This window comes from Macrosteles quadrilineatus, unplaced genomic scaffold, assembly GCF_028750875.1.
Source record: "Macrosteles quadrilineatus isolate MER2022 unplaced genomic scaffold, UCM_ALF_1.0 Scaffold_1__1_contigs__length_201487025, whole genome shotgun sequence".
Lineage (NCBI taxonomy): Eukaryota > Metazoa > Arthropoda > Insecta > Hemiptera > Cicadellidae > Macrosteles > Macrosteles quadrilineatus.
The window spans coordinates 104069950-104091604 of NW_026542594.1; the positions used below are offsets into that span (position 1 = coordinate 104069950).

The 21655-nt window shown below is 38.0% G+C and overlaps 1 protein-coding gene across 1 annotated transcript in view; it reads right to left on the reverse strand.

Moving 5' to 3' along the window:
- LOC129003275 (pre-piRNA 3'-exonuclease trimmer-like) overlaps positions 1-21655 on the reverse strand; it is a 242907-nt gene that overhangs the window by 58904 nt on the left and 162348 nt on the right. Inside the window, exon 12 of the mRNA XM_054431591.1 lies at positions 15554-15649. Coding sequence (XP_054287566.1) covers positions 15554-15649 — 96 coding nt within the window. The remainder of the gene's footprint in view (positions 1-15553; positions 15650-21655) is intronic.

Genomic DNA, 21655 nt, shown 5'->3' on the forward strand with positions numbered 1-21655 from the left:
GTACACTAATTATTGCTCTACCCTATTTAAAAGACTATTAAAAGTTTGTCCATGTTATGTACCGTCCGGAAATGTATCACATTTACAGTCTAACCTTGATATAAAGAACAACGATACAGTAGAACCTCAATTGCTCAAACCTTAATATCTCAAATTCCTCAATATCTCAATTTTTTTTAATCCCCTTGAAATCCACATTAATCATAACTAGTAAACACGTTGCTCGAAATCGAGCAATTGCAACGAAGTATAGTAGTTATAAAAAAAAAAATAAAAGTCATCATAATTTCCGATGAGTTTAAGACTTTGAATAGAAAAATAAATAACAGCAATTAAATTATACAGCGGATCAAAATGTAAACAATTATTATGTTCTTCATAAGGATAACATGGGAACTTTAACAGCCACTGGGGCAGAGCCCGAGGGACTTTTCAAAAATGTAAGGTCAGTTTGCAAATCTACGCGACACGCTCTTTCCAATGAGACATCAATGGATAAAATCGGTTAAGAAATGGCGGAGGAGTTCAACCGACAAAGTTTCATGTAGCGTATTAATTATATAGATAATGTTAAAAGTACCTTTATAAATCGAAGTTTCTAAATATTTTACCTCAATAAGTTGAATTTTAACCATTTTTGAACAGTAACATTCTACCTCTGTAACTCAAATTTTCCCGTCATCGAGCCTCAGTAACTCAAAGTTTACCTTTATAAGTTGAAGTTCGCACGAATGTGCCTCAATAATTGGAAGTTTTGCCTTAACAGTGCAAGTCAGTGGTGTTTTGATTCCTGTTGAGACATGAAAATCCAACTTCCTGTGTTTGCTTCTTGTGTCTGTTTGGCTAAGTTCTGTAGTCAGTGTAGTCTGCCAGTTGTTGAGATAGTTTTTACATTTAATTTTGTTTAGTATTTAAATTACACTAGTACAGCACTGTATTTTCCCTTTAAATATTACTCTCTACATATTTTTGTATGTACAGTTGTACCTCAGTGACGTAGCCAGGATTTCAAAATAGGGGGGTCGACTGACTGGGGGGTCACAAAAAAAGATAAAAGGGGGGCCCAAGAAAATTTTTAAAAATATAGGCCCTAAAACGTTTTTTTTTTAGCTCTCTTTGCATTGAAAATAATAAACTTTAATGTCAATATAGTATGATTATATAGTTTTACATTTAATTTACCAAAAAAATATTATATTTAAGATTTATTGGTGGGGTTCTGGACCCCCCCCCTGGCTACGTCACTGTACCTATTCAGTATTTTTGTTGTTACAGTAGCTTGTTTTTACAGTATACATAAAGAGTTTGACTAATGTTTGCTTTAAGCAGACATTATACACAATAAATGTAGTTCCGTGTATGGATGATATACTGTATACTGTATTATTGTTTTGTATTTTGTACAGTATTTCAAAAATTTTTTTTGTTATTTAACATGTTTTTTATGTACTTTATCAAACTTATTGCCAAATAATAAACTAGGTGTACAATGCAGTTGTCTGCTTGCAATATTGAGCGGTGCCAGCATATTAATTCAATGTCAATGATATAAAATTTGGTTCGCATTTTAAATAGAATGCCTATTAGCAGTAGGTATCCAAAGTCAATCATAAGTTGCTGTCATAAGAATTGTCTTAAGGAAGAAGGCCACCCATCGACTTCTTAAAACCTCAGGAAATCTTCGTCATCGTGAAAGTTTTCGCAATTTGAGAAGCCAGTGCAAGTCTTTAGCCACCAAGTGTCATCAAGACTACTTAAAAAGAATTGAAGACGACATTCCTCATAACATAAAATCGTTTTGGTCTCACGTCAACAGACTCAAGAGCAGTCCATCCCCTGCTGCTAAACTATCATTTGATGGTAGAGAAGCTGAGTGTGCTGCCGGAAAGTGCGAACTATTCTCAAACTACTTTTCATCCATCTTCACGGAGAACCAAATTCCCTCGCCTGTCTTCGACTTTGGCTGGAACTTCTCCATCACTAAATGTGTCATCACTGCCTCAGACGTTCAACTCAAACTTGCCTCGCTTGACCCTAATAAGGGAGCCGGTCCTGATGCTATTCCTCCGTGCGTTCTTAAATACTGTGCCCCTATTTTGGCTCCTCATCTGGCTATCTGGTTTACATCCCTGCTCTCACTTGGAATCTTCCCATCGGCCCTTAAGCGTGGCTTTGTCGTCCCCATCTTCAAATCTGGTGATCGTTCAAATGTCAGAAACTATCGGCCCATTGTCATTCTCTCTGCTGTTGCCAAGGTGTACGAGAGCATTGTTTTGGACTACCTCTATTTTCATCTCCGTAAATGTATCTCCTCCTCTCAACATGGCTTCCTGCGCTCACGCTCAACAGTAACAAACCTGATGGAGTTTCAAGAATACGTCATGGCCGCTTTTGGCGATGCTCTCCAAGTTGACTGTGTTTACCTTGATCTCTCCAAAGCCTTTGACAAGGTCAACCACAACATCCTTGTAGCAAAGCTTGCCGGATATGGTGTGGGGGGGGGGCCTGCTTGAGTGGTTAAACAGCTACTTGACCAACAGAACCCTTGTAGTCAAGTACGACGGGTGCCTTTCTACGCCATTCAGTGTCCTATCTGGAGTCCCGCAAGGGTCCCACCTCGGTCCCTTGCTGTTTAACCTGGTCATGAATGACATTGGCAACGTCATCCTCAGTATCATGTTCATTTCTCATGTTCGCCGATGATATTAAGGTATTTGGCTCGGTGTCATTGGCTTCTGACTTTGAGCGCCTCCAACTTTCTCTCACTAACATCGACGCCTGGTGCAAGGAAAACTTCATGGAGCTCAACGTCTTGAAATGTGTCGTCATCTCCTACAAACGTGGTGCAGCCCCAGTCCAATATGACTACGTCCTCAATGGTTCTACACTGAAGAGAGTGGACAGGGTACGAGATCTCGGAGTGACAATGACCCCTTCGCTCAACCCTCACGAGCACATTGCCCACATTACAACCAAAGCTAGCTCCCTGCTTGGTTTCATATTTAGATCAACAAGGAATTTCAACTCACCCTTCACCTTGATCACGCTCTACAAGTCCCTGGTACGCCCGCTGCTGGAGTATGGGTCTATCATCTGGTCTCCCTTCCAGAAGAACCACGTCAGCCAACTGGAGAGCATACAAACCCGCTTCATACGGATGCTTGGACCGAGACTTGGTTTTACCTACCGCACTACCCCGGTTGACGATGTGGAGAAGTCCTTCGATCTTCTGCCTTTGTCACTCCGACGTCATCATGCCGACATATTCATGCTCTACAAGCTGGTTAATGGGTTTGTCGATTGCCCCAACATCCTGAGTGGTATCGACATTACCACGCCCAGAGGCACCCGCTCCAGGACTATATTCAGCAGACGCTTTCTCCCAGCCTACTACTCTTACAACAGCGGAATTAGCCGTCTACTCAAGGCTGGTAGCACGGCGGCTGCTCAACTGGATTTCTTCGGTGAGAAGCCCCTCCGGTTCAAAAAGAAGGTCTCCCTGATCACTTGAGCAACCACACTCCAGCACATCTGCATTTTGTCTTGTCATTGTTGAAACTTGCTGTTCATATTCTTTGTTGATTCTCTTTTTAGTTTATTCTTCTGTTATTAATATTTGTTATTACTTTGTTATTACTATTGTTATCACTATTTGTTATTACTATTGTTATCACTATTTGTTATTACTTGCTATTACTATTTATTATCACTTTGTTATTACCATTGTTATTACTTTTCTAGTTAGTAATATTGCAAATGCCATCTCAATTGTATACACATATTTTGTAAAAAGGTGCAATCCGTTGGGAAATAAATAAATAAATAAATAAAAGTCAGGATTAAGTGAATGAATTGTCTACTTGCAGGAACCATATTCTATGTTTTATCCGGTTCTCATAAGTTAAATGTCTACTTGCAGTATCCAATGCAAATGATATATTTGGTTCGCATAAATGGAATGCCTATTTACAGATTCTAAAGTCAATGGTACGTCTGGTTCACGTAGACGGATTGTTTACTTGTAGTATCCAAACTCAATGGTACATGTAAATGAATAGTCTACTTGCAGTATCCTAAATCAATGGACAATTTATTTTGTTCACATAAATAAAATGCCTAATTGCAGTATCCAAAGTCAATGGTAGGCTTAGGCCTACTTCTGCTTCACTTATATGGGACTAGCTGTACCCGCGGGCTTTGCCCCGTTTAACTTCATAGTATTCGCATGGCTCAATCATGTCCTGGTTGAAGTTCGTTCGCTACGCTATTATTGTAGTGAGGGGTTTGGGTGAGCCACTGGGATCGTGGAAATATTTTCACATATGTTAAAAAGCATTATTGGTTGCCGCGCCAGTTACTGGGATTGCGGAACAGAAATATCGTGTTGACGCCGTTAATTAAACAGCGTTGGTGGTGTAGTGGCTAGAGTACCGGACTGACGATCGTGAGATCCCAGGTTCGAATCTCCTCGACGACCATAACATTTTGCTTCTGATTTTGTTAGAATATGATTTTCTCTTAACTTCACTATTTTTTTTTATAATTTATAATTTAATTTTGTGATAAGAGTGCATTTTTTATAAATACATTAACTTTTTGTTTGTAATCATTTCCTAACAGCGAATAATTCAGATAGGCTAATCGATTCTTTAAATTATCATTTTGTTTAAGTATATAGGCCTATAACTTAGGTCTAGTTTTATTTTAGCAGTTAAAGGTAAGGAATATATTGTCAACCACATTCAAAATTTCCCTTTTTTTGCAATAAAATTTATCAATACGGCTATTATGTAGACTAAAAAGAATAAGTGAAAACTTTAGGAATTGGTTTACCGATACGTTACATTACATTTATAATAACATCAAAATAAGCAGTTTGCTTAACTTGAAACCTTATTTTTCCTAGTAGCTGGAACTTTAGACTACTACATGGCAATGTTTAAAAACCATTTTGTAAGTTAGTATCGCAGAGTAAAGCGAGGTGGTAGACAATAGGCCTATTTGGTTAAACGACGTTGTTACATCTTCTCATGAATTTGACAGAGGAGCATATAGGCCTAATATAATTGGGGATTAATTTTTGTCGAAGTGCACACAGCAATATTAGTGTTAATCCTATGGGATTTTATTGTCTAAGTTACACCATTTAGTTTTAAAGCTTATCTGTAAACCAAGTGGTTGTGATTTCATTTCGTAAAATGATTTTGTATTTTTAGCCACAGGTACGTTTTTTACAAATTTACTGGCAAATGAAGGGCGGTGTGATTTTTGTTGGTATAATTATGTTGTAGTGTTTTTAAATGACCTCGTTTTAACTTCTCCTTCTCCACGCAACATAGGCTTAGCCAAATTAGTTTTTTTTTCTTTTTAATAAAGAGGTTGGCGGCCTCTTTTTACCTTGCATTTGCCCGTCCACATAGACTAACCGCCTGTGCGTGGAACATTTACAGCAAAGCAAAGAGTGAGCCGGTACAGTACAAAGGTGAACTGTACTGATAAATTTTAGTGGCAGTGACCAGGATCCGAACCCACGACATCGCTGCCTTGGGCCTGAAGTCCGCAACGCTACCGACTCAGCCACCGACTCACTAATTTAGTTGACTATTAATTGTTGTTAAAAAGAACAGAACGATTATACAATTAAGTATAAACGTCATGATTTTAATCACTCAATATAGAAATTATTGTTAATCAATTCGTATTACAGTAGACAGGGTGTCTAGTTTATTTCCATTATAAAATTCAAGACTAATTCCAGACTTTTCAAGACTAATTCCAGATTTTTCAAGACTAGTTTTTTCAACAATTAGTGGGTGTTGATACCAAAATGTATCAATTCTCGATTCTTGATACCGATACCAATTTTTATAGCTTAACCAAATTTTCTGAATAATACTACACCAACCCCTGTCTTTGTCATAAAGTAGTATTGTGATAATGTGGTGTTTTCAAGTAAAGAAATAAATGCAGCAATAAAAAATTCTAACTAGCAAATGTGGTTTTTTTATCATGAAAAATTCCGCGTACCGTACGTTTAGACATCATCATTGACTGCAGCGGTTACAGAAACGTGATCGTCATCGTCCACGATCACGGCAAAATCATGAACATTCCCCACGGCCTTGTAGACATAAATGACATCATCGCCGTCTCCCGCGGTCTCAGAAACGTCATCGTCATCGTCCGCGATCGCGGCAAAATCATGAACATTTCCCGCGGCTGTTTAGACATCACCGTCATCTCCCGCGGTCACGGAAACGTTATCGTCGACGTCCGCAATCACGGCAAAATCATGAATATTTCCCGCGGCCGTGTATAGACATCATCATCGTCTCCCGCGGTCACGGAAACGTCATCGTCGTCGTCCGCGATCGCGACAAAATCATGAACATTTTCCGCGGCCGAGCAGATATAATCGTCGTCTCCCGCGGTCACGGAAACGTCATCGTCGTCTCTCGCGGTCACGGAAACGTCATCGTCGTCTCTCGCGGTCACGGAAACGTCATCGTCATCTCCCGCGGTCACGGAAACGTCATCGTCATCTACCGCGATCGCGACAAAATCATGAACATTTCCCGCGGCCGAGCAGATATCATCGTCGTCTCCCGCGGTCATGGAAACGTCATCGTCATCTCCCGCGGTCACGGAAACGTCATCGTCGTCGTCCGCAATCGCGGCAAAATCATGAACATTTCCCGCGGCTGTTTAGACGTCACCGTCATCTCCCGCATTCACGGAAACGTTATCGTCGTCGTCCGCGATCACGGCAAAATCACGAACATTTCCTGCGGCCGTGTAGACATCATCGTCGTCTCCCACGGTCACGGAAACGTCATCGACATCTACCGCGATCACGACAAAATTATGAACATTTCCCGCGGCCGAGCAGATATCATCGTCGTCTCCCGCGGTCACGGAAACGTCATCGTCATCTCCCGCGGTCACGGAAACGTCATCATCGTCGCGATCACGGCAAAATCATGAACATTTCCCGCGGCTGTTTAGATATCACCGTTATCTCCCGCGTTCACGGAAACGTTATCGTCATCTCCTGCGGTCACGGAAACGTCATCGTCGTCTCCCGCGGCCACGGAAACGTTATCGTCGTCTCCCGCGGTCACGGTTACGTCATCGTCGTCTCCCGCTGTCACGGAAACGTTATCGTCGTCTCCCACGGTCACGGAAACGTTATCGTCATCTCCCGCTGTCACGGAAACGTTATCGTCGTCTCCCACGGCCACGGAAACGTTATCGTCGTCTCCCGCGGTCACGGTTACGTCATCGTCGTCTCCCGCTGTCACGGAAACGTTATCGTCGTCTCCCACGGTCACGGAAACGTCATCGTCGTCTCCCGCTGTCACGGAAACGTTATCGTCGTCTCCCGCGGTCACGGTTACGTCATCGTCGTCTCCCGCTGTCATAGAAACGTCATCGTCGTCTCTCGTGGTTTCGGAAACGTCATCGTCGTCGTCCACTATCGCGTCAAAATCATGAACATTTCCCGAGGCCGTGTAGACATCATCATCATTGGCTTTCGCGGTTACGTAAACGCAAGACGACGATCGCGGCAAAATCATTTATTTATTTATTTATTTATTTATTTATTCATTTAACGGTTACAACCAATACAGTTAAATACATTGTTGTGCATGCTTAATAGTAACAAATAAACTGATCAAAAGTGAATACATGGACGGCTGTTCAATTATGTTAATACTCTAAATAAATAAAAAGTGACAAAGATTGAGTGCAATTGAGTATCAATAATAAATATTCTCAGAATAAATAACAACTTACAATGAAAAATTAATAACAGTGAGTAACAATTAATAAATAACAACAGTGAGTAACAATAATTAATAAATAACAACAGTGAGTAACAAATAATAAATAACAACTCTTAGATAACAATAACCAAGCCAGTGATGCAATAAAATATGTAGTGTGTAACAGTAATAAATATGCTCTTTGGTAACAATGACCTAACCAACAAATATCATATAAAATGAAACATGCAAATAGAGAATTATCACTATCAGGTAATACAACAGCTACAAATTTCAGACTGTCCGAATCACAATATTCAGACTGTGTTGCAGGGAATCACTGTAGTAGCCTCTGGACTTCTCTCTTGAAGGAGTTGGCCGAGACGCCGAAGAAGTTCAGCTGAGGAGCAAAAATGCTGCCTAGTCTTAGCAGTCTTGAAGTGCCATGGTGATAAGCGTAGTAGCAGGGCTCAAACCTTCTCCGGAAGATGGTCCCGGAACGTGTTCCTCTAGGAATTGTGAAGTCAATGCCGGACAAGAGAGCAGGGCAGTCCAGGAGACCATTCACCAGCTTGTAAAGGAAGAAGAGGTCAAGATTGGTTCTTCTTAACTGGAGTGGTTTGAGATCAAAAAGCTCTTCGACCTCTCTGATAGGCGTTTCAATGTAGTCAAAGCCAATCCTACATCCCAGCAGTCTGACAAAACGGATTTGGATCTTGTTCAGCATATCTTGATGTCCGAGTTGATACGGTGACCATAGAATGGATCCGTACTCCATAATTGGTCGGACTAGAGTTTTGTACAGAATAACAAGTGGTCTTGGTGAGTTGAAATCACTTGTAGATCTCATAATGAACCCAACAAGAGAGGATGCCCTGTTAACTATGTAACTCAAGTGCCTTTCCGGACTGAGGGTAGAAGTCATTACTATCCCCAGGTCCTTGGACTCATCAACTCTTCTCAGGACAGAGCCATCAATCGAGTAGTCATGGAGAACACCGCCCTTTCCACGCTTAAAGGTCATGACCTGGCATTTTGAAATGTTGAGCTCCATGGCATTGGCATGGCACCACTCCTCGATACGGTCCAAGGTAAGCTGAAGATCTGCACAGCTCTGAGGGGAAGTGACTCTGCAGAAAACCTTCAGATCATCGGCGAACATAAGGTAATCAGTCTTGATAATGAGACCAATGTCATCGATAAAGGCATTAAATAGTAGTGGGCCAAGATGTGAACCCTGAGGTACCCCAGACGTGACGCCAAAAGGCATGGAGATTGACCCCTCGTATTTCACCAGTAGAGAGCGACCACTCAAGTAGTCCTTGAGCCAGTTCAGTAGAGAGCCACAGATGCCATATCCTTCCAACTTGGCAACTAAGAGGCGGTGATTGACCTTATCAAAGGCCTTAGAGTAGTCCAGGTAAACACAATCCACTGAAGATGACTCCATAAACGCTGACATAATATACTCTTGAAAGTGGAGTAGGTTGGTGAGTGTCGACCTCCCATGTCTAAAGCCGTGCTGGTTGTCTGAGAGAAATCCGTTGAGATTATGGACGAGGTAGTCAAGGACTATGCTTTCAAAAATCTTGGCGAGGCTGGATTGAATTGCAATAGGCCTGTAGTTTCTCACATTCTTCCTATCCCCGGACTTGAATATGGGAACCACGTAGCTTTCCTTGAGTGAAGACGGAAAGAGTCCAGCTGTCAAGAGAGCATTGAAGAGTATGGCCAAGATAGGAGCGAGGACAGGGGCACAATATTTGAGAACCACAGGTGGTATTCCATCAGGGCCAGCTCCCTTGTTGGGGTTCAGAGATTCTAGCTTTGATTGCACATCAAGAGCAGATACTTGAAAACCTGAAAGGCTGATGTTAGTGCCATAATCGAAGTTGGGAACGGGCACTTGATTGTCACTGAAAACAGAAGCAAAATACTCAGCAAAGAGCTCACACTTTTCGAGAGGCTCAGATGCCTCCCTGGTGTCGTAAACTATTGTAGAAGATGTCATTGAGGGTTTCCTTACGCAATCAACATGAGACCAAAAAGATTTAATATTGATCTGGATGTCTTCCTCAATCCTGTTCATATAGGCTGCTCGACATTGACGTGCTAAGATCTTACAGTCTCTCCTGAGGTTTTGAAATGCTACAAAGTCATCTATATTATGAGTCTGCTTGAATCTTTTATGTTGAATTTTCTTCCGAATAACCATTTGTTTGAGGGTACGTGAAAACCAAGGTGGGAAGTGTGATGCGCCAACTCTTTTAAGGGGGGACGAATCCTTAACTGCTTGGCTTAGACTGCTGCTGAAAGAATTAAAAGCTTTTTCAACATCATGAAGGTCAGCTGGGCCGGGGTAAGTACATGACTGAAGCAGATTGAAGACTCCCTCCAAGTTACAACGACGAAAGTCAGTGACATATTTTGGTGTACAAGTTGAAGGTGTGTTGAGAACCTCAAATGAGATCATAAGAGCAGGGTGATGTCTGTCCTCCACCAGCAATATATCATCCGCCTCATCAACCTCTGAGCCGTCAAATGCAGATAATATGATATCCAAACAGACTCCTCGATAATTTGTGATTTTGTTAATCTGTCTCAAATCATACATTGTAGCTATATTAAGAATTAGGCGTGAAGACTCAGTGAGCCTTGAAAAATCAACATTTTCCCAACATAAATTGGGAAGATTAAAGTCGCCCATCAGGAGAATTTGGTCAGGAGTTCCAGCAGAATCGATAACTTCAATAATTGAGTCGCATATATCAGAGTATGTTGATGTAGGTCTACCGGGCGGAATATAAACATTTCCCAGAAGAAATTTGGTGTTACCGATACTGCAAAGAACATAAACTTGTTCATTGTTGTATGCTGATAAATTGATTTGATTACAGGATATTGAACTATGTACAGCAAGTAGAACACCACCTCCGCTTGTTTTATCACTGGTCCAGTTAGATCTGTCACATCTAAATATTGAGAAGCCAGAAAGGCCAAGCTCAGAGTCGCTTATATCAGGGGTGAGGTTGGTTTCAGTAAGAGCTATTATATCATAAATACTAACCAAGGCATTTGTAGAGAGATCAGCCATCTTACTCCTCAACCCATTAACGTTTTGGTAGTAACACTTTAGTCGTTTTGAAGGGAAGTTGACTTTTCCCCGTTTTTTGGCAACTGTTTGACAATACTAGGGACATTGTTTTTATACACTATTTTTAGGTCTTTTTCTCCTCTAGCAGTACGAGATTCCAGTTCCAATTTCAGTGTCTGGAAGTACTCCGTCTCTCTTGGGGTACGGTCCCTGGAAACCCTCACTTCCAAAAAACGATTATCCACTTCGGATAATTTGTCTGACGAGAAGAGTCTAATAATCTCACGGACATCAGCTTCATTGTTGAGAACCACCTTTAAGGGCCTAGCTTTTCCAGAGGATTTTTTCCCGACTCTAAAAGTTTTTATATTGGTGATGTTTGCGGAGGCATGAGTATTACGGATAAGAAAGGTCACAAGGTCCAGGTCATGGTGTTTTTTTGTGGTGATATCTTGGCTTGTGGATTCCACCAGTTTATAGATCATAATATTTTTGGCACGATAAGCTCTCTCATTCATCTCAGCTATAGCGCTTTCAAGGCAATCTGCACCCCTTAAGTTATTTGAAGTCGAAACTTTTTCTTCAAGAGCTTGCACTTTATCCTCTACCTTCGACACACGAGGCTCCAGGGCAGTTAACGTATTGCTCATTGCAGCAACCTCGGATTTGATCAACACAATATCGGTTGAGATGCTATCAATCTTTTCAACCTTGTTCAGAAGGCTATCGAGTTTGGATAACACAGAGTTCATTTGAGTCGAGAGTAGTGACAGGGGCTGGTCTCCGGAACCAAGACAATCAGTCCTCTTGCAATACCATTTTTCATTTTTATTTGCACATAATTTCTGGTACTCAGTTTTATTCATCTTGATGCAGTCTCGGTGAAACCATCGTTCACAGGGGCCCTCACATCCAACTCCCTCATCCTCAACAGTTTTTACACAAACCGGGCATGAATGCGACATTGTGTTTTGCTGAAATGCCCTGGGCGTAACTATAACAAGAAAGTTGAAAATTCAGTGGAATAAATCGAAATCAAAATGTCTTGAAGCTGGGCGCTTGGCAGTGTTTACCCGAACGGAGGCTACTCAATTCACCCCCAGGTAATAAATAACTCGGTGAGCCAAGAGTTCAACAATAAGTTTCTTTCATATAGTACTCAAAACTTTACGAAGACGATATCAAAAAGGCAGTGGTTTCTTTTTGGCTATACGTTCCCCCTTTTTCTAAGGCTCAGTTGGTTTGGTATTTACAGCTTTGTTAGTTGGAGTGGAGTGGACTCAACAACAACGGACAACAGACGACAGGAATTGGTGTGTCGGAAACCAGTGACCAGACCAGATCTAGGCTATGACAGTTGATCAGTAGCAGCCTTGTGTGAGTTGACCCGATGGCAAACCAGGGTTGGGGATTCTGGTCCACATTTAAGCCCACGTAATTACAGTAGCAAAATAAACATCAATCGAGCAGGATCCCTTAGCAAACAATGCTACTATCAAGAAAAATCGCACAACCGATCAAAAAGCCAGTCACACAACCGCAATCATGAAAATTCCCGACTTTGAAATAAAATTTAAGACTAAATCCCGACTTTTCAAGACCATTTTGAAATTCAATACTAATTCCCGACTTTCCCGACTACTAGACACCCTGAGTAGAACCTCTTTAATCCGAACTAATTGGGACCGGGGGTAGTTCGGACTATTGAATAGTTCGGATTACAGAACATATTGTTGTCTTTACATAACAATAGCTAAAACAAGGCTAAAATGGATCGTAATTGTTACGGGAAAAGTTAAAAAATGCTTTATAAAGTAAAATACAGTGTTTATTTAATGCAGTATAGGGAATAAACAGTACTGTACATTAAATACAGTATACAATATAGAACTACTGTACTATGTATAAAGTACAGCAATGAGGTGTTTGGATTAGTGGACATTCGGATTACTGGGGTTCGGATTAAAGAGGTTCTACTGTACATGCAATAGACTAATATGCTCTTTATTATTTATCAGATTTTTTATTTTGTACTGTATTTATAATGTGGTAGATCTGTTGACTAACATATGTCGAGGCTCTTGTTTACTTTTTAGTGTTAACTCGCAAATAATGTCATGGCGACCAATCAACCCATAAGGCCCATGTTAAATTTCTAAAAGTTTGCATTCTTTAGGAAAAAGTCCTATGGTCCGATTTGTACCATTTCAGATTTATATGGTTGGGTACTATGACTGTGTTAAATTTCGTGCAGATCGCTTCAACCGTTCAGGAGGAGTATTTGTAAAACAAAAGCAGGAGTGTAGTATAAATTGTTTTATTTTGCTTCCAAAGTTACTATTCAGTACGTTTGAATACAGTTTGAGTTCGATTTATTAAAGGTTTAATACGTAAAAGTTTAGTTATAAAGGCCGTGACGTAACATCACTGTCAGACACCAACACCTCAGTATTTCGAACTTTTTCATATGGAACCTTCATAACTCGAACCTCAATAACTTGAAAAACTTGATAACTCTAATTTTTATCATGACCCCTTCAGCTTCGAGATATTGAGGACCTACTGTATAACAAATTCCACGATATAACAAATTTTTTTTAATCCTCTAGAACTCAATGTATATTTTACCTTTATATAACAAACAAACCATGTCAACAACCTTGATTTAACAAATTTTTCATGATCCCGGCTAAAATAAGACACCTCAATATAACAAATTTATCATTGGCAAAACCTCTACATAGTGAATTTAACCTCTACTTAACGAATTGTCTGCGTCTTTCCCTCAATATAACAAACCCCCCCCTCCCATTATTGTTTTTGTCGTTTTTAAAAATCAGTTTCATTACCAAATGAAATGGAAAGGTGACACTGTTAACCTCATGTTGTGTACATTTCAAGCATTGATGACATCAATGCTTGTGCCTAATTCGTCTCCTCCGTTTTACACATCTCTGTCTGCTGTCGCTGCGCGCTATGTGGCAACTGAGAACTGATATAATTCACTGAGGACTGATGATGACGTAATGTTAAGTAAGCTGTGATTGGGTGATAAGTGACTGTGGTGACTTTTTTGGATGAAGAGAAACTTAAGAAAGAACTTAAGAACGAAAGCAGAGAGAAAGAATATCAACATCGTTATCTTAACATTCCTTTTAGAAGTATTTTTATTATCTTTAAGTTGGCTATTATTATACACTTTTATAATGACTTATCTAATATTTTTATTGTTTTCAATACAATTTTTTAACTAAGGCAACACCAACGCTATAGTTGATGATTATTATTGACATTCCTCTGTTGTGATAAACTAGTACTGTTAGTTAGCCTACTGGCCTAACAAGATAAGTAGCTTACAAAACTCTCTACTGTTTTGTTTTGTTCTTTACGTGGTGTATTGCTGTACAATACAGTGTTTGGCTAGGTTTTTGGTAGGTTAGAGTAAGCTGTGATTTTAAACTTACAGTTTGTAAACTGTACCAAGGTCAATGACTAGAAATGTCATGATTGCACAATATTAAAGACTGGTGTCCCTGTTGCTCGAATTCGAGCAATTGCTAAGTATTACAGGCGTTATTTTAAAACGAACTTCAACCAAGTCAGCTTTTTTATCCTCGAAATCAAAATATGTCCTTACTCACTTGTTCCATGTTAGGACTTTACATTCTACTTTACATTGTTGTTAACCGTTCTGATCACATGAAGCCTTGTGCCATTAAAAGGTACTTGGCTTGGTGCTTTCATAACTGCAAACTCAAAATACACCCACAAGTAAAAAAGAATCAAGTCATTGGTTAAAAAAAACTATGTTTGTGTAAAAACATGATTCACATGAAGTAGATGATTTGTTTGATTTCTCGATCAGCTGTTTCGTTTCTAATGAATTAATAATGTCAAAGATTTGTGATTTTAAATACATAAATTATTATAGTAAAGTTTTCTAAATATGGCAACTTATTCTCAACTAAATTTTACAATTCCCAGCATGAAAATGAAGTAGTGAAATCCATTATGAGTAAAGTTTAAGGCACACAATCCTTGATTGAAATGTAGTATACATTAACAGTCATAATACACAACAATTATTATGTAGTAGACTTTGACTATTTTCAAGTAACAAACATATGTTTCTGTAAATAAAAATTATCTCCCTTGTTATCCTTATGGAGAAATACGAAACTTTAAAGGGCCCCAGGGCCTCACTCTCTAATTATTTCCTTAAAAAGAAGGTTTCCTGCACAACTTCACGTTATGCTCTTTCCAATGACACCAAAAACATGTCAATCGGTTCAGTAGTTTCGGAGGAGTAATTGTCACAAAAATCATGCTTGCGTATTAAATAAGTATAGATTCCTCCCCCTTATTACCCCCCATAATTGAGGTTCTACTTTACAATGTAAACACTGCACTGTAAAGTATTGTAGCCTATACTACTTTGGTAGTGTTTTAATGAGGTCAAATCCCAACCTATATTGACCGATGCTGGTTCTGAACCTCGACTTAGCGAAATTCCTGCAAACCTAACCTCAATATAAGGAACCTCGTTTTAACAAAATCCTTGATATAACGAATATTCAGTTCGGTCCCTTCAGATTTGTTATACCGAGGTTGGACTGTAGTAGAAAAAAACTTGAATAGTCTTGATTTTGAAACATTACACCCCCAGCCCAACATCAGTCAAACTCAAACTTACCACAAGAAAGTTGCTACTGATGAATGGAGCGGGTAGAAGTAGTTGACAACATTGTATTCTCTATCTTTCACAAAAGCTTTTATGATGCTTCTTGCACTGAAACATAATGTTTTCATTTTAATTTAAATATTCATATTTTCTGTAACTGTGCTCATTACACAACCTTACCTAACCTCATTATACAGCCTTAACAGAATGATTCACTGAACAGAATAGTTTGATGGTTGGGTTGGGACTAAAACAACAGACATGCGGCCTTAAATTCTATCATTCAAATTCAAAGTTAAAAGCATAGAAAAATACCCCGCTACAGCAAACCTGTAGACTAACTGAATTTCCATTTGCCTGATTGGATTTACAATAAAATGTCATACTAAATTATTATTTTTTTTTAAGCTCCACAAAATGATTTGAAAAGAAATTTCTAAATTTTATGTTCTTGGGTCAAAAATGGGAAAAACCAATTTTTAACTCATAAAACCCCCATAAATCCCCATTCCCATAGTACAATCATGCTGGTTTGCAAACTCGTTCAAATAGATGTTGGTTTACACGTTTATACAAAATTTCATCAAAATCGGATCATTTTTGCTCGAGTTATCGTGGTAACCGACACACAAACACACACTTATATATATATATTATATATATACTTATAAAAGGCAAAGCCCTCACTGACTCAATGACACACTCACTCACTCATCACTAATTCTCCCACTTCCCATTTACCTAGGAGGCTGAAATTCGGTACACGGATTCTTTGGGCATTAAATAGGAAAACAAGGTAGTTTTTATTCTGATCGGGCTTTCGGGCTCCGCCCCAGTGGCTCTGGAGTTTCCCATGTTAACCTTATGATTTTTCATATTTAAAAGGAGTTAATGAATCTTAACAGCTGTTTCAATTAAACAAGTTGGTTCTGTTCTATGATGTTCAATAGCATTAAAGTTACAAGGATTACCAACAGGGTGCAGCACTATTATTTTTTTAATTTATGACAACAGCTGAGAATTTCAATTGGCTGCCATTTTTTACTGGATTGAGATAAAGACCTCTAGTTTGCGTTGTTGGTTTTCTTTTACCAGGACCTTTAAAATGAGGGGTCACTCGATGGGTCTTTGTATTTGAAATTTTTGAGTTTTCTCAAAAATCCCCCATTTTAGGGATGTACACTAAGTGACGGTTATGCCCAAAAAGTACTTCATAACATGTCATAAAGGTGTGCCGAGTTTAGTTTTTCTAGTATGGGCCGAAAAAAATAACAGGGGGTCTCCACACTTTTTACTAACCCTGTATATACAGGGTGTTTTTAAAAGAATGCCGGGATTTTAAATGGTAATTGCTTGGATACTATTCAAGGTAACTAAACGTTGTATACGTCAAATTGAAGTTTTGTAACCCGTGTGGCAAGGGAGGATACTTTGACCTTGGCATGCGTAAAACAGGTGCGGGGTTATAGGTCGCTATTGTGACTCATACGCCTGACGCCAGTCGCCAGTACGACGTTTACGGCGCAGCAGAATGCACAGATTGTAATCTGTAGTTCGCGACTTTTATATCCATTGCTAAATTAAACTAAATTTAAATTTACTTGACGATAAAGAAACTTGAAGCTAGTTTAATGAGTTTAATGGCACCTTAGTGTTTTGAAAAGACATTCGCCTGGCCGGCTAAAAACAAGCGATGACATAGTCAAAGAAATCCGACAATTCTGCAACAAAGGCCGGAAAAAATCTATTGCTCGACGAAGTCTTCAGTTTAACAAACCTAAATTGGTCACTTTATGATGTGTGCCAAAAAGATTCAGTTAAGACATCAGACAAACCCGCCGATTGCCCTAAGCGTACAGGCTTTGCCAGTTTTACGCTCATATATGATTGATGAAAATCTGAATTTTATTAAATCATTCCGAATCGTATGAAAGAATGAGAAAAAAACTTTATTATTTTCCCTTCAATTTGACGTTCAAATCGTTGAATTATCCTTGAATAGTCCCCGAGCAACGACCGTTTTAAATCCCGGCATTCTTTTAAAAACACCCTGTATATATGTATATATATATACCTCCTGCTGTCAGTCATTTTTTGTGTGGTGTCAGTCAATTTTTGGGCATTTTGCAGTAATATTTATAAAAAAATGTAACAAATCTACTTTGTAAAATAACTATACCATGTTGTATATTTTTGTGCAGCTAAATATATGCATATTATGATTCAGCACAAATAATTAGGTTTTTATAACTATTTTATCATAAAAAAGTATGGTACTTAGAAGGATAAAAAATGCAAAATATAAATATGAAAAAATGTTTGTGCCCCTATTTTTAGGAGTAATTGTTACTAAATGAAACATATGAAATAGCCATTTATTTCTAAATATTATAGCAAAAAAGAAAATACGGACTTTAGTGTGGTTAACTTAATTTTTAGGACAGCCAAGATTCATAAATATGATCAAGGAATAGTCGCAAAATCACTCACTCAGGCCCGTTTTTGACAATGTCAGTGCCCTAGGCACAACTAATAGTAGCGCCCCTTTACAATATATATAATACCCCCGCCGCAGCAAACCTGCAGACTTAGCGAATTTCCATCTGCCTGATTGGATTTACATTAAAATGTTGCCTTAAAAATATCACATTTTATTCCCTATTTAAATATAATTAATGTAGATAGTTATATTTAAATATGACTAAATTAATAGAGTACTATGGTAATAGCTTATTCCCTATGGGAAATTCGCTAAAAGAAAATTGTTAGGATACTTTTAGAGTTTACTTAAGCGTTTGATAGTGTTGCACATCCAAAATTGTTAAATATGCTGGAACAGATAGGTATGAAGGGAAGAACCTTGAAGTGGTTCCAATCCTACCTACAATACCGACTACAGTTTGTACGAATAGATCATTTAAATAATTCAGTGAGGTCCAAAGCTGCATCATTCTTAAGAAAGATAATATTTGGTGTCCCTCAGGAATCTATGAATTCTATACCTGTCCCTTTGTTATTTTGGCGCTATAAGAAGAGGCTTTCTGGAGAGATTGCAGAAGAATCACATCACTTGTGCCTCTTGGCAAATGATGTGAACTTAATTACCACAGCCGACACTACAAATTTATTGGAAGTCTCTTCTTTTGTTAATTCAGTCTCCATAACACAGTCTTTACAAAAATATATATTCCTTGGTCGATCTAAAAAAAAACCTTTATTCACTTCACAACCAAACAAAATAAACTCAATCAAGAAATCAAGAAATAAATAAGGTAAATAATATCAAGCTTTTTGGGGTTAGTAACAGACAAAAATTTAGACTGGTATGAACATATTGTAAACTATGTTGTTAGTTGTTAAGGAATTTTAAAAGATTTGGACAACACATTTTTGATACATTTATGACCGCCGAGGAAAACAAGACTGAAAACAGCTCACGACACCAATACCCAACAAGAAATAGAAATTTTGGTACTTTCCTGTTAAAGGGAACATTCATTATTATCGATGATTTTTGTCTCGATTTACCGATATTAACAGATTGAAACCTATCAGCTGACAACTACGATAAATAAATATTGTTTAGTATCAACCAAACAAACTTTCTGTAACAATTAAAACGGTTTAATATTCTCCATTTGCCTTTTCTGTTATCAAACAGAATTTTTAAATGGTACAGCAAGTTTGGTTGGTTATGTTAGGTTAGCTTAGAACAGTTTCATTTCTTAATTCATATAATAGACTATTTTATCCTAAACAAGATCAGTTGTCAATTTGTAATGGATTGTAAAGAACAACAAAAATATCGATATATCGAGAAAAAAATCATCGATAATAATGAATGTTCCCTTTAACAGGAAAGTACCAAAATTTGTATATACAAGAGCAAAAATTAGAATTAAAAAATTCATTATTTTCTGATAACATAAACATTAAGGAAATTCCTAACGAAATAAAGAAAGAGATAATTAGAAATGCATTTATAAGAAAACTAAAAAACTTAGTAAACTTAACTTATCTATCTTATTGGAAGTGTACTTTACTCTTTTAAAGAATGTATAAGGAACATATTGCACGAACCCTACTGCACTGTAAAATGTTTTACGCCACACTACACATTTTGTCGAACTTCCCATGCAGGGATTTAGTCCAGAAAACAGCTGTTTTCCGCCAGCTTAATCAAATGGGGTTTCATTACGAACTACTGTACTGTAATGAGTTTTACCGGACACCAATCAGCTGATTATACTGCATTTTTAGTCCTTTAGTTGGTTGTAATATATAAGGATTTGTACAGATTTAGTAGTATGGCGTAAACTACGTCATTGTAGTATGGCGTACGTAACTCGTCCAAAATGTGTTTACCGGACTCGTATGGTAATCACGTACTCGACTTCGTCTTGAACAGGAACGACCACACTCGTCCTGTAAACACTTATTTTCAGGACTAGTAATGTAATATACTATAAAGGATGATAAAGATTCTTATTCTTATATGATTGCACTATCATATTCTTATATTCTTATTCATTGCATAGAACTATTTTATACTATTTTATATTTTTTTGTTATTATTGATTAATATCATAGTTTATTATTTGATTTATTATTGTAGTTTAGAAATAATTGATTCAGTTCAATGTAATGTACATATGCATATCCATATATATAAAATCCAATGTATGTTTATTTGTTTGTTTGTCCTTTACGGACTCCGAAACCGCTCGAAAGATTGTAATGAAACTTTCAGGCATTATTAAGCATTATTCATTCAAGGATGGTTTGTGTGAAGTTTGGTGCAGATCCGTCAAAAGGGCTCCGCCCCAGTGGCTCTGGAGTTTCCCATGTTAACCTTATGAGTACTCATCTATATAAATAAAATTACAGTTTTGTCTGTACATTGCTTAGAATCATGCAGTTTTTGGTTATTTTTTTATGTTTCATAGCCTAAGAAAGGCGAAACGAGTCTTATCTAATTTTCTGTCTGTCTGTCTGTTTGTTTGTTTGTCCATTCTGTAATTCCGTCTGTGACGTCGAAATGTCATTTTACACCTCGAAAACTAGAGTAACGATCAAGGTTATAATCATTTTTCAGTATTTACTAGATTGGTGAGAGTGTCTTTGGCTATAAAAACATGGCCTCGCTTCTTTGAAAACAAAATAACAAACCATAAAAAACCCAATTTTGTTTGATTTTTGTCAAATGTTCTCCCAATGTTTACTATTATATTTGATGAAATAACGATCAGCTGTTTGGATTAGTTCTTACTTCTAGCTGTCACCTTCTAGCTGTGATATGTTTACATTAAAAGTTGTTTACAAATACCGCAACCATTTCCGATCAAGTTTTGTTAGTGAGAATCATCCAAACCAAGTGAGATTAAAAACGTTGTGCCTTACTTAACCGGTTTAATTAATCGCAAGTGCAACGATTGTTTTTGAGTTTTGATAACCGGGGAAAATACCGTGAATCAGTGTTGTATTAGTGCTGGGAAACTTACATTTTTTTTATCATCATCACCAATACAAACAAAATAACGTGTTATCAAAAACCCAATTTTGTTCGATTTTTGTCAAATTTTCTCCTAATGTTTACTATTACATTTGATGAAATAACGATCAGCTGTTTGAATTAGTTCTCACTTCTAGCTGTCACTGATGATATGTTTACAGTAAAAGTTGTTTACAAATACCGCAACCATTTCCGATCAAGTTTTGTTAGCACATCCAAACCAAGTGAGATTAAAAACGTTGTGCCTTACAAAAAAGGTTTCCACTCATTGACGGCGCTTCAAGGACAGTTGTGTAAAGTGCAAAGTAAAAAATCACAACTGCAGTGGGTGATCTTGGATGTTGCTGCAATCTTCGAAGATCTTTCTGATTTCGCTGTGTAACCGAGGTTTAACTAACAGATGTAGCTAAACTCGCTTTTCCAATGTGTCACTTTTGGTTTCTACTTATGTACTTACATTTCGACAACTATCAGTACTTTTCCTACTTAGGAAGTAAAACTACAAATGTCCAAAACCCCAGATTTGTGCGTTTTTTGTCACATTATTTCCTCCAAATGTTTGCTAGATATATGTACCAATTATCATTTAGAGATTACGTAAT